This window comes from Lontra canadensis, unplaced genomic scaffold (genome assembly GCF_010015895.1).
Source record: "Lontra canadensis isolate GAN:19392208 unplaced genomic scaffold, GSC_riverotter_1.0 scaffold281, whole genome shotgun sequence".
Classification (NCBI taxonomy): Eukaryota; Metazoa; Chordata; class Mammalia; order Carnivora; family Mustelidae; genus Lontra; species Lontra canadensis.
In genome coordinates, this window is record NW_022631275.1 from 203,875 (window position 1) to 218,169 (window position 14,295).

The following is a 14,295-nucleotide window of genomic DNA, read 5'->3' on the forward strand; positions in this document are numbered from 1 at the left end:
TGAAAACAAAAGGTGTTAAAAAGCTCAATTGATAAAAGGTTCTGTATTTCAGCTGATACTACTTCGTATGAACCAAGTTAAAAACTAAGAGAGACAAAAAGGAAGAAATGTAGACTACTTCTCATAAAGTAGGCTACAATGAATCAAAAGCTATAGCAAAACAATGTGACTCATCAGGCAATGCAGTTATAATATATACACATTGTGCACAATAAAAGTCTTTGTAAGTATGCAATCTGTGCACACAATTTCATGACCCTTCAAAGAGTTTCTGTGTGCCCCGGCAGGTGGTGGGTTGGGTACACCAAAGGAGTTAAAGTTGACATCCGGTATACTACGCTGTCCTTACAGCTCTGATTAGGCAACAAGTTTCTCTCTCACAAAACCAGCTCACCAGGTACGAATTACTACGTAATGGACCACAAGCTCTGTAATTAGTGGCAATAGGGCTTTCAGAAAAAATATATAGAAGGTATAATTCCAGGCTGAGGCCAATGTTTGTGACAAAGTTGCACTCTGCACACGACTTTGCTACTGAATAGCCAAGATTTAAAGAGATTGATGCAATTTGACAGTACCGGGTCGACAGGTTCTGTTGACGGCTGTCCCTACTCCTGGAAATGATGGAACTATAGCTACGTCGGAGATTACCCATACTTCGATCAAAACCAAAGCAGATTACAGAGCAGGTAGAGCTGTTTTTAATTCATTTTAATTTGCGGCATAGACTCGTTATAAAAGGACAAGATTTAAACTTTGAGGACTCGTAAGGGTTAAGCAGGAAGTCGTTACCGTTGACACCCCACAGCTGAGCTGAAACGAACCACCTCCCTCCATAATAAAGAGCAACTGTTCGCCAGCGAACAAAGTCTTTTTGAACACCTAGTGCGTGCTAAGCGATGTCTCACACGAGATCTCAAGGATTTCTGAAGGATTTCACGATAGCCAAACCGGCCTTCTGGCCGCGAAAGAAGCACACCGCACTGCTGCCTTACGTCAAAGAGAAAAATACATGCCTGGTGGGGAGTGGAGGGGCAGGTAAGTAAAAAAAAAAAAAGGGGGGGGGCAAACAGAAGAAAGATATATTTCGAAAAAAATTATGAATAAATAACCAGGTCTTTTTTGGCCAAAGTAAGAGACTTCTTTCTCAACTAGGCGGTTTGCAACTAATCCAAACTCAGGAAATAACTCTTGTGAGACGAATAAACTTAGTTCTGAAAAACATGCGCGTCCAGTAACATCCGAAAACACGTGGCGGGGGTGGGGAAATCGGTCGGAACACGCAGCGAGACTCCAACTCCCATCATCCCATTCGGCAGCTAAGCCGGATTGTTCAGGGCCAGCTGGCGCACTGGTTGCTGGGACTTGTGGTTTTCACTCCTGCGCCTCCCCGCGGATTTGCGACGTTTAGCGACCATCGCGCCTGCGCCAGCGCCGGCTGAGAGGCTGGGGCCGTGGCGGCTCGTGCCGGGTGATGCTAGGCGGCTCCCTGGGCTCCAGGCTGTTGCGAGGTGTGGGTGGGAGTCGAGGGCAGTTCAGGTCGCGGGGTGTCCGCGAAGGTGGCGCAGCCATGGCGGCAGGGGAGAGCATGGCTCAGCGGATGGTTTGGGTGGACCTGGAGGTGAGTGCGGTCGGCGAGGGTGAGGGGAGACGAGTGAGGTTCCGCGCGTAGACGGAGTAGCTGAGCCTGTCCGCGGACAGCGGCGGGTCTCTGGGTTTCAGGTGTGGCAGGTGAGCGCCGACGGGCTGTAGGCTGCGCGGGCAGGTCGGCCGGCTGGAGTCCTGTAGGTGTTGGGGACTGTGCTGGGCTGTGGGGTTTCTTTTCCAAAGGGAAGAGTCATCCATATGGCTCCCCAACCCCCTCTGCCCAAGCGTGACCCTCCCTAACGCTTTGGTCCTTCTGGGTTTAGGCTCGCTTGAGGGGGGGCGGGGGTGTTGGGACAGCGACTGTGCTAGACTCCAGACTCTCCTTCCGCAGTCTTACAGGACCCTAGGTTGTTAGCTGGCCCGGACTCCGGACATGACTCAGCCTTACCTCTCATTCCACAAACGAGAAAACTGAGGCCCCGAGAGAGGACTGAACTCACTGAAGGTCATGCTGTTAGGTTCCGAGATGGGACTAGAACCCGGTTCTGATCCGTTTAGGTTTTCCATACTTACGCTGAAGACTGCCCCCTCGGTTGGGCCTCAGTTTTCTTATATATGAAATGGGGGTAAGAACAGTGCTTTATACGTTAGGTTGTAAGGAAGATCAAGAGGTGTAATTAATATGAAAACTTTGTAAACTGCAGAGACGTAGTGATGTGGGTCGTATCTTACCAAATTGAATGCTGTCAGCACTCAATTTTGCTGACTTTGCATCTATCCTACAGTAGAACTAGGGTGCCTGACATACAGCAGGCCCCTGGCAAATATTCACTGAATAAGTTACTCATGTTCAGTGTCTTGGGGGCTTGCCAGAGAAGCATTATTGTCTCTTTTACCCAGGCTATGGGACATGAATGGAATATGCTTGAGGGAATTACTGTCAAATAAAAATTGGGTAAAATAGACCAGAAAGATGATTTTGTGTGTTACCTATTTATTTTTGATTGCAGATGACAGGATTGGACATTGAGAAGGACCAGATTATTGAGATGGCCTGTCTGATAACTGACTCTGATCTCAACATTTTGGCTGAAGTAGGTGATGCCACGTAATACAGCCATACTCTTTAGAGCGTATTAGAAATCAAAGTCATTTTTCAAACTGGGGTCCATCTAGGTTAAGTTCCAAAGGAATATGCTAGGTCATGGTAGGGTTGGTTCTGGAACCAAAGTAGTCTGTCTCACAGTCTAGTTATTTTTCAGTTACCCATGCCAAAAATTACAGAAGCATACGTGCCCTTGTTTACGGAGCCCTTACTGTGTGCCTCGCACAGTTCTAAGTGCTTTACGTGTATCTACTTTTAGTCCTTACAACAACTATGAGGTAAGTAGTTGCACACATAGAGGAGGACATTTTGGCACAGACATACTGGGTAATTTGCCTAAGGCCACCTGGCTTGTTACTGGGGAAGTCAGAAATTTAACCCAGCTGGTTTGAGTGAAGTACTTCTAGCGAATAAGAGAACCAGCTATTGTCTCTTCAGGATTAGTGACTCAGGCCAAAGTTAATCTATCACCACCTTACTTTTAACTCTACTCTCTCTATGTCCAATTTCTGTTTTCTCAACTAGGGTATGTGCTTGTCTAGATCTGTTTTAAGATTTTAGAATTCTGTTGATGCAGAATCAGAATACTCTCTTGTTGATATATTGAGCATGATTAAGGTTTTAACATGCTGCTTTTAGCTGAAATATTAAAGCAACATACCTGTTGCCTTTTGGCCACTTATGAAGCATTTGAGAAGTGTGTGAGGGTATCTGATTGGTAGAGGGTGAAAGCCCTAGTCTGGAATTGGTCCCTGGTCTCATACTGTCAGCAGTTTCAGAGGCTATAAGAAATTCTAGAATAGGAACACGGTAAGGATGTTTGTGGAAAAGGTAGTCCTATTAAAATCAGTTCCCAGAGAGCAGGAGTGATGTGCTATTGCCATTGGTAGATTTCATTAATGCACAGTAAGACTTCTACTTATCTTAGTAGGTAAGGGATGGGAGGAGGCATTTATAGATGATTTGTGACTTTTGTGGAGTATCGCTGGATACGTCAGCTGGAGGAGAGTCCTGAGACTTTGTGTTTCTCGTCATAACAACTAGCTCTTTTTTTTTTTTTTTTTAATTATATAAATAAACTTCTGCGTTTTAGGTTTGGTTGTTTTTTCCGTGTCACTTGGAATTTAGTGCGGATGAATAGTGAAGTGTCTTTATTTTGTGAGCCCTACTTACCCCTGGCTGAAGAAGAGTTTTTCCTTTAGACTGTTGATATAATGTGAAATACTGACAGTTTAATGGACCATTTAGTTAATATGTACCCTGGAGGAAATTTGGGTCTGTATTCACACAGCTGCAGATGAGTGTGGCATTTGTAAATAGACCCAGTCAGCTGAGGATAAGAATGTTAAAAAAAAAAATATATGCTTGGGGCTGTTGGCACTCTTAAGTGTCCTTTCTGTGGAAAATATGTTTTATTCTTGTATGTGAGTCTGAGGAAGATGTTTTATTCTGGTAGAAGAGCAAACATCCTATCCTGAACATTTTTCTGTAGGTAGCTTCGTGTGCCAAACTGGGACCTAAAATAAGTTAGATGGCCTTAGATTAATAGTTTGCTTTTTCCACAATGAATTCTGGAACACTGAAAAGAAATTAAAAAAAAAATAGTTTGCTTTTTCCATCATGGTTTGTTAAAATTGTGTTTGTTTTTTTTTAAACAGGATGAGGTTTTTTGGTTTTTTAAAAAAATATGTAATCAGAACAAATTTTTTGCGTCCTAGAGATTGCCTTTACTGATTTTTCTTATTTGGCTAAAGCTCCTTGTTAGTTTTTAGATGTCCAGTAGTTAAATTCTAGCCATTCCTCTCAGTGATTGTGAACTATTTTTATTACTTAGTAGCAATAATACCTTGGATTCATAGAATACTTTTCTTCCAAGAGTTCAAAGAACTTTGATATCTATAATTTCTTTTATCCTATGTTAAACATTCCATTGAGGGAAGGGAGCAGTCTGTTATCACCATCGTACAGGAGAAACTATGCCCACGGTGACTTGTTTTAATGCCACAAGTCAGGCTTCTGTGACAGCTGGGACTCATCTGAGACACTTAGTGTTCTGTTAAATGGAGCAGAGAATTTGACAGCCACGTGTTACTTTTTCTTGTTTTCCTCAAATGTTACCAGTTACCTTTTTAACCTTTTGATATAAAAATATTGTTAAAATTAAATTGTATAACTTTATCCAAGATGTATGTGTAGTAAGCTGTTTTTTGCCCTGTTCTGCTGCTGCATCCTACTCCCCAAAGCTTGTATATTTTCTTGGTATTTTGCATGCATATATAAATGTGTGTGTGTGGTTTTTTTTTTAAACACATGTACACAAGATCACATGCACATATATACTGTCCTACAATTTGCTTTTTTCACTTGGCAATATAGACACTTTCCAAAATGAACTCATAATTAGAGGTTGGCAAGCTCTTGGTAAAAAAAAGACTGAGTAGTAAATATTTTAGGCCTGGAGTGCTACATACCCGTCACATGTGAGTTTTATAACTCTTGACAAATGTAAAAATCGTGCTTAGCTTGCTGGTAATAGGGGGGAAAAAAAAGCCAAAGACTGGGGCTATAGTTTGCTGACCCTTACAGACAACCAATGTTCTCTATTAATAGGCATTTCACTGTTCAGAGGTAGGTGTGTGCGTGTGTGCACATGCATTCCTCTTTGCCATTGTAAACAGCACTAGAATGAATAAGGACCACTTACAGAGATAACAAAGGGCTCTCATCTCTTTTTCTGCTATCTGTGTATTGAATTCTGACAGCAGCATAAACTTTAACTCAGAAACCACGGTTATTCCTGTCAATTCTGGATGACTAATGGCTTTTCCCATCCACAGGGTCCTAACCTGATTATAAAACAGCCGGATGAGTTACTGGACAGCATGTCAGATTGGTGTAAGGAGCATCATGGGAAGGTAACATTACCAGATAACAGGAGTGCTGCTTTGGGGATCAGTAACGAGCGTGTTGCTCCCACATCTGAATCCTATACCATTGTTGGATGGGATTTTAAAAAGGGTTAGAGGAAGATTGCTTGGCGAGCCTGGGAGACTGCTTGCTTGTTTACCTGTCATCTTTGGAACCTCTCGAGATCATCTTCTGAATGTTCTCTTTTTTCCTCTCCTGCATTCAGTCTGTCGCGAACGCATTACGGATTGTCAAGTATTGCTCAAATCAGTCTTTTGGATAAGGTTAGACCTCAACTTTCAGAAAAGGGGGAATGCTGCTCTCCTGTTAATAGTTGTTTCTTCCCAGAGCTTGGACTTTGAGCACCATCTTTTTCTGACTGTGTGGAAATGCTATTAACAATCAGGAACATAGCTTATTTGACCTGGATTCTTTAAGAAAAAAAATCAGTGCAAAGATGGCAGTTTCAGTTGAACTCGAGCTTTATAAATGGTCCATGTATGGTTATATTTGCCCATTTTAGCAGTGTAGTTTCATTTCTGGATGCCTTTGAAAACTGACTTGATGTGTTTCTGGTGGGGGCTGGGGATTCTCTCTTGCAGTCTGGTCTAACCAAGGCAGTGAAGGAGAGTACAATGACATTGCAGCAGGCAGAGTATGAATTTCTGTCCTTTGTACGACAGCAGACTCCTCCGGGGCTCTGTCCACTTGCAGGTAAAATCCAATCCTACATATACCTTGTAGATAGTCTTCCATTGTAGTGGTTCGAGAGACTGCAGTTCCAGAAAGATCAACTAAGACCATCATGCCTTCCACTTGCCCTGACTTGGATTATACATCTTAATTTTGTGTTCAAGTTTCCTTGTGTAATTTATAACAGCAGTATTGGGAAACTGCCCTGAAACCTGACATGGGATCTGGGGTACATAGACTCACTCAATGAAATTTTCCTTCATATTTTTATTACGGAAAAAATTCACATGTACAGGAAAGTTGGATTTGGTAATGGTTTAACTTTGCGCCATGTTTGTTTTATGTGTCTGTTTTTTTGTCGGACGTTTGAAAGTAAATTGTAGGCATTTTGACACCTCATTTCTAAGTACTTCATCGTGTATTTCCCCAATAAGGACATTTTCTTATGTAGCCACAGTATCATTATCACATTTAAGGTAATTAAAAATAATTCACTAATACCATTTGACATCTAGTCCACGTGCCAAATGTCTAATTGTTTTTGAACCAGCACTCAATCAAGTCCCATCCATTTTACTTGGTTATTTTGTCTCTTTAGTCTCAATCTAAAATGTCCACCTGTTTTTTTTTTTTTTTTCCTTCTTTTTTTTTCCTGTGTGACAGTGACTACTTAAACTGGGCCAGTTCTACTAGGATTTTGAAAGTACAGCCATTGTCAGAGAAAAGTTAATGGTCTCTGGAGGTGTATTTGCATTTGTATATGTAAATTGATACAATAACTTACACTTAAATTAGATTTTAAAAGTTTTGACATTAAGTACTAGAGTATATGTTGTATGTATATTTTCCTTCTAGCTAGTTTGGCTGCTGTCTATTTTAAAGTAGTTATTTAAAATTTAGTGTTTTTAATATAAATTACTGTATGGAAACATGAATATGGATACAGTTTGTTAAAATTGGAATGTGAATAAACTTTTATTTACTTAATGTGGTTCAGTTAAGTTTTTAGTGTTAATAGTGTGGCTTTCATGACACTGGGAGAAAATGTGCACATCTGGTATGATCTGAAAAAGTAACAAATGGATTTGTGCATTATTTTAAGTATGTGGAATGGTAGATTTATCCTTTTGTCCATTGAGGCTATATATAAATTTATTATGAGCTAGACTGAGTAAATACTCAGAAGTCTGTACTTATAGCCTAATCAAATGCACTCAAACCTGATTTAGAAATTCCGAGATGCTTTTAGGAATTATTTAAATTAAAAAAAAAAAATCCTCTCCATTTCAGTACCGGTTAATAATTTTGATATCCTGTTGTATATTGCTAGAAATACACAGATGCGGTATGCTTCGTGTCTTTCTAGGAAATTCAGTTCATGCAGATAAGAAGTTTCTTGACAAATACATGCCCCAGTTCATGAAACATCTTCATTATAGAATAATTGATGTGAGCACTGTTAAAGAACTGTGCAGGTAAGGGCTATATTTAGGATCCAATAATTGCCTCATTTAGCATGTTTTAATTGAGAATTTGTAGAAAGTATTTGAATAGAATGCTAGAACTGAGGGTGCCAAGTGGGTGTGTAACTTCCTCCCTTTCTGACTTGAACAGGTCCCTAGTTGATTCTGGACTGGTGAGAAATGGGGGAAATAATGTCGAAAATCTTCTGTATAAATTTCATTAGTTCACAAAATTTACTGAACACCATTCTGTGCTAGGCATTGGCCTATGCTCTGGGAACATAACAAATGAAAAGCCTTGAAATAGCCTAGAATCTGTGCTGCACATACACTGTGTGATGACTTCTGTAACGGAAATGTGCATACTGACTGTTGGGGGCACCGGGGGGAAGGAGCCCCGAGATGTTGGAGTAAGGAATGAGAAGTCGGGGAAAGCTCCACAGGAAGTTTAAGTTGAGATTGGAAGAGGAGTTGGATGTTTTCCTGGCATTTAACTGAGGCGGGAGGATTCCAGAGAACGGGCAGAAGTATGAAGAAATGAGGGCTCAGGGAGATAGGGGAATTACAAATAGTCCATCAGTGCCAAAGTGCCAGGCATGCGGCTTGGAAAAAGTGGGAGGTAAGACCAAATTGTGAAGGGCTTGTATGGCGGGCTGAGATGGTTAACATGAGGGACGGTTTCCCTTAAAAAAGTGTAAGTAGAAGAATCAATGATACGATTAGGTCATTCTGATCATAAGGTGGCAGAAAAGAGGGCGATAAGAAGGGACACTTTTGAAGAATGACCTGGGGACATGGCGTTTGGGTGGCAGAGAAGGGTGTGGAGAATGTCCCATCTTGAGATGTCACTTGGCATGGTATGCCGTGTTCGAATGGGGGAGTGAGGGAAAGGAAGAGCTCTAAGCAATTCTACGGTTCCTGGTTTCGGCAGTTAGGCAGATGATGGTATTGTTCAAAGATAAAGGGGGAAATAGGAGCAAAAGCAGATTGGGTGCGTGGGAGAAGGGAGGTCTTGAGGATAAGTGTAGGTTTATATATGCTCATTTGAAGTGTCTGATGGATTCGTAGGCGGAGATGCAGGTGGTTGGCCATCCGTGACAAGGTAGGAGAGGGCTGGAGTGGAGTGAATTTAGGAATCGTAGATGAGCATGAGCTTGCCTACCGAGAAGAGCTAGGGTGAAGACACAGTCCCAGGCAAGGAGGCTTCTGGAGAGTCACAACCCAAAATGCCTTTTTCAGTGTTAATAAATGACTTGAAGGAGGTAATTATCCAGTATATTTGAGACAGTTTCCTTTGAGAGTTCCATTTTTGCTGTGTATAGACGCTGGTATCCAGAAGAATATGAATTTGCACCAAAGAAGGCTGCTTCTCACAGGTAAGTGGGTCCTTCCAAGTGCTTGGCAATCTGACACACACGTAACCCTCCAGTTCCTGACTGCTTAACATAGTGTCTGTCCTCCACTCTTTTTTTCTTGGGGGTAAAGTAAAAGCCAGCTAGCATAAAGTTAACTTTCTTTTGCTAAGATTATTAGGAATTCTGGTCAGGATTCTAATAGTCCGTTCTGAGATATGTAGCATCTTACGTCTTCACTCCAGTTTTAACACTAAAAGATAGCTTAGTTTGTAGGTGTGTTGAAACAGTCTGTAATCTTTCTAGTAACGAGCAGTAGTTAATATTCTTCCCAGTAAGGATATGAATACTTGTAGCCACTTAAAATCAGAACACTTTGTCGACAGTTGGGTTAACATAGTTAGCCTAACTTTGGCACTTTTAAGTGTTTTAGGTCCTTTCTATTAAGTCTGCAGACTTAGCCACAGGTACCCAAGAAATTTGAAGATTTTGTTTATCTAGTGTCCTGTACTGGCTCTTTTACTTTAAAAAAAAAAAAAATTTTTTTTTTTTTTTTTTTTTTTGTTTTTTTTTTTAATTTTGTCCTCTTTCAGGAGGAACCTAAGACTTCATGGGGGATTTACTGCTGGCTTCTAAAGACAGCATTTAGTGCGTCCATTTGCTGAGTGTCTACGTGCACAGTCTAGGCAAACAGAGACTGAGTCCCTGCTATACAGAGCCCGGGCTGCTAGTATTTCTTTGCAGGGGGGGATATTGCATGAACCCCAGTGCAGGAATGCAGGTTTCGAATACCTCATCTAAAACAATTAGGGTTTGATGGCTTTTGGATTTCGGCATTTTTCAATCTTTAGAAAGGTCACAGTGTATCTCTGGTGTTTACCATTCTATAACATGCCTTACAAGTTCTGAAAACGCATCCCGTGATCAACCACATGGATGTTTCTGCTGCGGAACATAAGGATAGAGGCCCTTGACTTCTCATTCAGAGCTTACTGATGGACCTGCTCACGGTTCTCATAATCTAGCTTACCTGATTTCTCAGACTGCGACAGATGAGAGGGTGTGTTGGAGAAGAGTGTGTTGCAGCTGACGGTAGCACACATCTCCCTCAGAGTGGAGGCAGAGCCTCTGTGTTGGCCGGGTACTGGCTGATGATTGATGCTTATTATGACTGAGTCACGAGTCACGTTTGAGCAGGTCAGTGTATTTTGTGGGATGTCATTAAATCTTGCACAGTGTTCCCCAAACTCTGTTCTAAGAGCTGTTCATGATTATTCCACACCCACACATGTGGTTGATTAAGTTTTAGACACACTGTGCGTGTTGTAGATCCTCCCTGTGGACACTCACAGCCCATGTTAGTACAGTAAATGCTTTGTACAGAAGTTCAGAAAAGGAGTGCTAGACCTAGTTTTTCCCGAACTCACTTGACCCTAGAATTCTTTTTTCCATGGAACACTTCACCATCTTATAGGACAGTCTAGGAGACTTTATAATCTGGTATATTTTAGGAAAAAAAAAATTTTAATACAGCTTTTTCTTTTTTTTAACAAAGCACTTATATTTGCTTTATTGAAACGTTCCTCTTCTAGACTGTGTCAGCAGCATTTACAGTAGTATCTGTTGTTACTCGTAAGTTACATTGTCAATGGCTTCCCTCCTCCGTGGGCATTTCACTTCAGTGTGATGTGTTTGCTTGTAGGGCGCTCGATGACATTAGCGAAAGCATCAAAGAACTTCAGTTTTACCGAAATAACATCTTCAAGAAGAAAACAGATGAAAAGAAGAGGAAAATTATAGAAAACGGGGAAAATGAGAAGACTGTGAGTTGATGGCAGTGCTCATGCTGTCAGCACATAGTTCTTGGGAAGCAGCTGCTGGTGGTTGCGTTTGGTTTTGTTTTTTGTTCCCTCTGATTGCTTGGCACGGCACTTTCTTTCAGTTAACTTGCGTCTCCAGATTATTCAAGCAGACAGCACCTGAAATACCATTTTTCTCCTAACATTCTGTTTTCATTTATGACACAGCAGCTCCTCTGTAAGTACCAGGTCATGTCCATCCCTCGGTACATATCTGCATTTGCTTTTAGACCATTTCTTTTGTTTAAAATAATAATAATAATAATAATAATAATATAATAAAGCTAGTTCTATTGAAATGCAAACGTTTTTGTACCATCTATTCTTTAGTAGTTTGAAATGGTGGCTTTTTTCTCAGCGGTACGGTTGATGTTTAAATTCTCATGATGACACAGGGATGGGTTAACTCTTCGTATGTTAAACAGCTGGTGAACTTGTTCTCTTCTGCTCTATAAGTCAAGCATAGAATAACTGAAGCAAACTTGGGCTCATTGTTGTGGTTATCGAACTGGCAGAGCTCTGGAATGGCTACTTCTCACTGCACGCAAGAAATTCAAGTCCGTCATCAGAGAGGGATTCTGTAAGTAAGAAGGTTTATTGGAGAGATACTATGTCTTAAACGCTGTCACTGTGCTAGTTTTATAAAACATTGGCTGCCCCAGGTGTAATGCTCTAAGTATCTAAGAAAGGTTTTCAGTCTGACTATCTTAACTCCTAATTTGTGTACTTCACAGCACAGTGTTAAGGTGAATCCTTAGCCAGAGGGTGTATTAGAATCCCTCGTCTGTAGAACACAACTCACTCTGACATGTCTTCTTAAGGCAAGAAATCAGGATTGGGAAGGCCCATAGGTGGCTTCTGCCTATCCTAGAGAACCACTGGATCTGAAATTGCATTCTGCAGCCTGTTACGGCCATTATGTGGACGTGGACATAGTGGTGTGATCCTAATGCATGAGAGTTACAGATCAGGAATCACTAGCCTGTGGATCAGAATTAGCATAATTTTACGTACTAAGTTTTTTTTAGCTTTGCAACAACCGTGTGAGTGGAGAAAGACTTGAACTTTTTCCAGATGAGTCCATCAGGGCTCAAATTTATAAGTATAGTTAGGTGCAAGCTGAGAAAAAGTTAGTCTACTGACTTTTCTGACTGTTCTTTCTGCTGCCTGGAGTGGAATAGGTTTAGCTCATGTGCCAGCTTCAGTGGTTTGGAAGACAGGACTGTATCCCAGTTGAGGACAGGGCTCTTGAATCAAGCTCTGGGTTCAGATTTGATCTCTGAGACCTACTGAGTGGCTCTGCCAAGTTCACTTCTCTAAGCCTCAAGTTTCTTATTTATAAGATGCGAATGATGGTACCTGACTTGAAGAATGACATTAGAATGAAATGCTTCCCATACAGTTCTGAAGCTCAGGGTTTGGTACACGGTGAGCACCTTGTGCTGTGAGAGTGGACTCCTTCTGTCCAGGATCTCTGGGAAATGGTGCCTTGGTGGATCAGCTCTGGTGGCTGGGGCATTATTTTAAATCCACGTTCACTGAATGGCCTATGATGGACCATGTGTTACTGAGGATTGTCTCACTGCCAGTGTGACCTTGACTTGACTTAGTTCTTCCAACTAAAATTTGGCAAAATAGTCTTCGTCTTTACTCGGCTTTCAGGAATGTTACAAGTTCTCACGCAGGAATAGATAGGGGAACACTGGGCTTGAGAAAGGTTCCAAGGAAGCGGATGCTGCTGTTAGTGGTGCAGGAGTTCTCCCCCACAGCTGGCCCACATGGTCATCAGGTTAATTGTCCTGCCCCGCCGTTTGGTTTTCTTAAGAATTTTAGCTTCTCATGTTCATGTTAAGTCTTCTGTCACATGAACGACCTGCTCACTGATTTAATCCTCTATTCCATATCTTCCTAAGGGAGCAGTATCCCCTGATGGAGCACATGTTAATTTTTAGCAAGATAATTGGCAACCTGTGAAATAAGCAAATCTGGTCCGATGCACGTCCTTGTGAAGGCACGATGGTTTGGTGATCAGTTCATTATTTATCAGTCTGCTTTTAAAAAAAAAAAAAAGGGAAATTTAAATTGGTAGTTCTGGTAACAGATTTCACAGGGGATTCCTGAAGCGATGAAGTAATATCTGTGAAATGAACTGCCATGCAAATTGGTTTAAATATAACTACAGCCTTAAGAATGATCAGTATGTTTGTTTAGCAGAACTTGCTGTTCCAGCGCTCCCGAGGGCTTTTCAGTTGGTGGTTCTCCTGGCTGAGCTGTAATTATCCTGCAAGCTCTATGCTCAGGATTACCCAGGCATATTTCCCCTGAATTAAACTCATAAGGTGAACGGATTAGTACAGTGAAGATAGTCCCAGTCAGCATTCCTCGAGTGCTTTTTGTCATCTTCCCGTTACAGTGAGTGTGTGGGCAAGAAAGACCCCCTTTTTTTCAGTAGCTTAGCCATAACAGGTAAGGATAGAGCCTGAGACCCCTGTGTTTTTTCATTGATAAAACAATAGATCTCTCTATTAATAAAGCAGCAGACAAATTCACAGGGAAATTGATCGGTTTGTTTTGGCAGAAGTGGTGTTCTTGTATGTGTAAGCCTTAAAGGTAAGAATAGCTAGTTGTAATGTTCAAGTGCGGTTCTGTCATTAAATACATTTTGACATATTGATTGCCTTGTGATAGTGCGTGACAGTCCTAGGTACACTCAGGCATTTACATCTCGAAACATTAATAAGCAGCTGGGACGGTGGAAAATTGGTTGTTAGGATAAGCCGTCTGTAGCAGATTCATGAAAGTGAAAGCTGTTATGTTCCGTATCTTTTGATGAGGCAGAAGCTGTTAATGCTCTGTCCTTCGCTACACGCTATCTGTACTGAGTATTGAGTTTGGGTTATTTGACCAAAGCCTTTTAATTTTATGCTGCTCCCGATTATACTGTGGCCACGGTGCTTGCAGAAATGAAGAGATTCTTCTTGAGTCTTTTCTACTGAGTAGAAGGGTACTTGAACTGTTCTCAGAGGACAGGTCTTAAATCTACTCAACACATATGCAACGGAGTAACTACATATGGTTACTTATTTAGCTTGATGGGTTTTTTTCCCCACAATATGTACATATGTATAAAAATATTACATTGAGCATGTAATTTCTGTATGTCTGCTATCTCAATTAAAGGCTGCTGAGAAGAAGGGATTATAAATCTTCACGGCACTAACCTGTAGGCCGATGTAGTCGTTGCTTTCATAACTGACTTGTTGTGTCGAGTGCATCTGACCCGAGCTTTAACTTGGTGTCCTGGGTTGTGAGACACTGGTATTTTAGGA

At 41.3% G+C, this 14,295-nt stretch overlaps 1 protein-coding gene across 1 annotated transcript; it reads left to right on the forward strand.

Moving 5' to 3' along the window:
- Nucleotides 1–1,415: 1,415 nt before the first annotated feature.
- Nucleotides 1,416–11,271, forward strand: LOC116862629 (oligoribonuclease, mitochondrial). The gene is made up of 7 exons (XM_032849983.1): nt 1,416–1,621; nt 2,598–2,681; nt 5,530–5,607; nt 6,202–6,313; nt 7,659–7,767; nt 9,078–9,131; nt 10,810–11,271. Exons 1-7 carry the CDS (start codon nt 1,475–1,477, stop codon nt 10,937–10,939), a joined length of 714 nt encoding a protein of 237 aa, XP_032705874.1. The 5' UTR covers nt 1,416–1,474; the 3' UTR covers nt 10,940–11,271.
- Nucleotides 11,272–14,295: the final 3,024 nt, after the last annotated feature.

Coding starts and splice junctions, on each gene's coding strand:
- LOC116862629 (XM_032849983.1), top strand. CDS start 1,475: ATGCTAGGCGGCTCCCTGGGCTCCAGGCTGTTGCGAGGTGTGGGTGGG. Junction 1,622..2,597: donor TGGTTTGGGTGGACCTGGAG/GTGAGTGCGGTC, acceptor TTTTGATTGCAG/ATGACAGGATTGGACATTGA. Junction 2,682..5,529: donor ATCTCAACATTTTGGCTGAA/GTAGGTGATGCC, acceptor TCCCATCCACAG/GGTCCTAACCTGATTATAAA.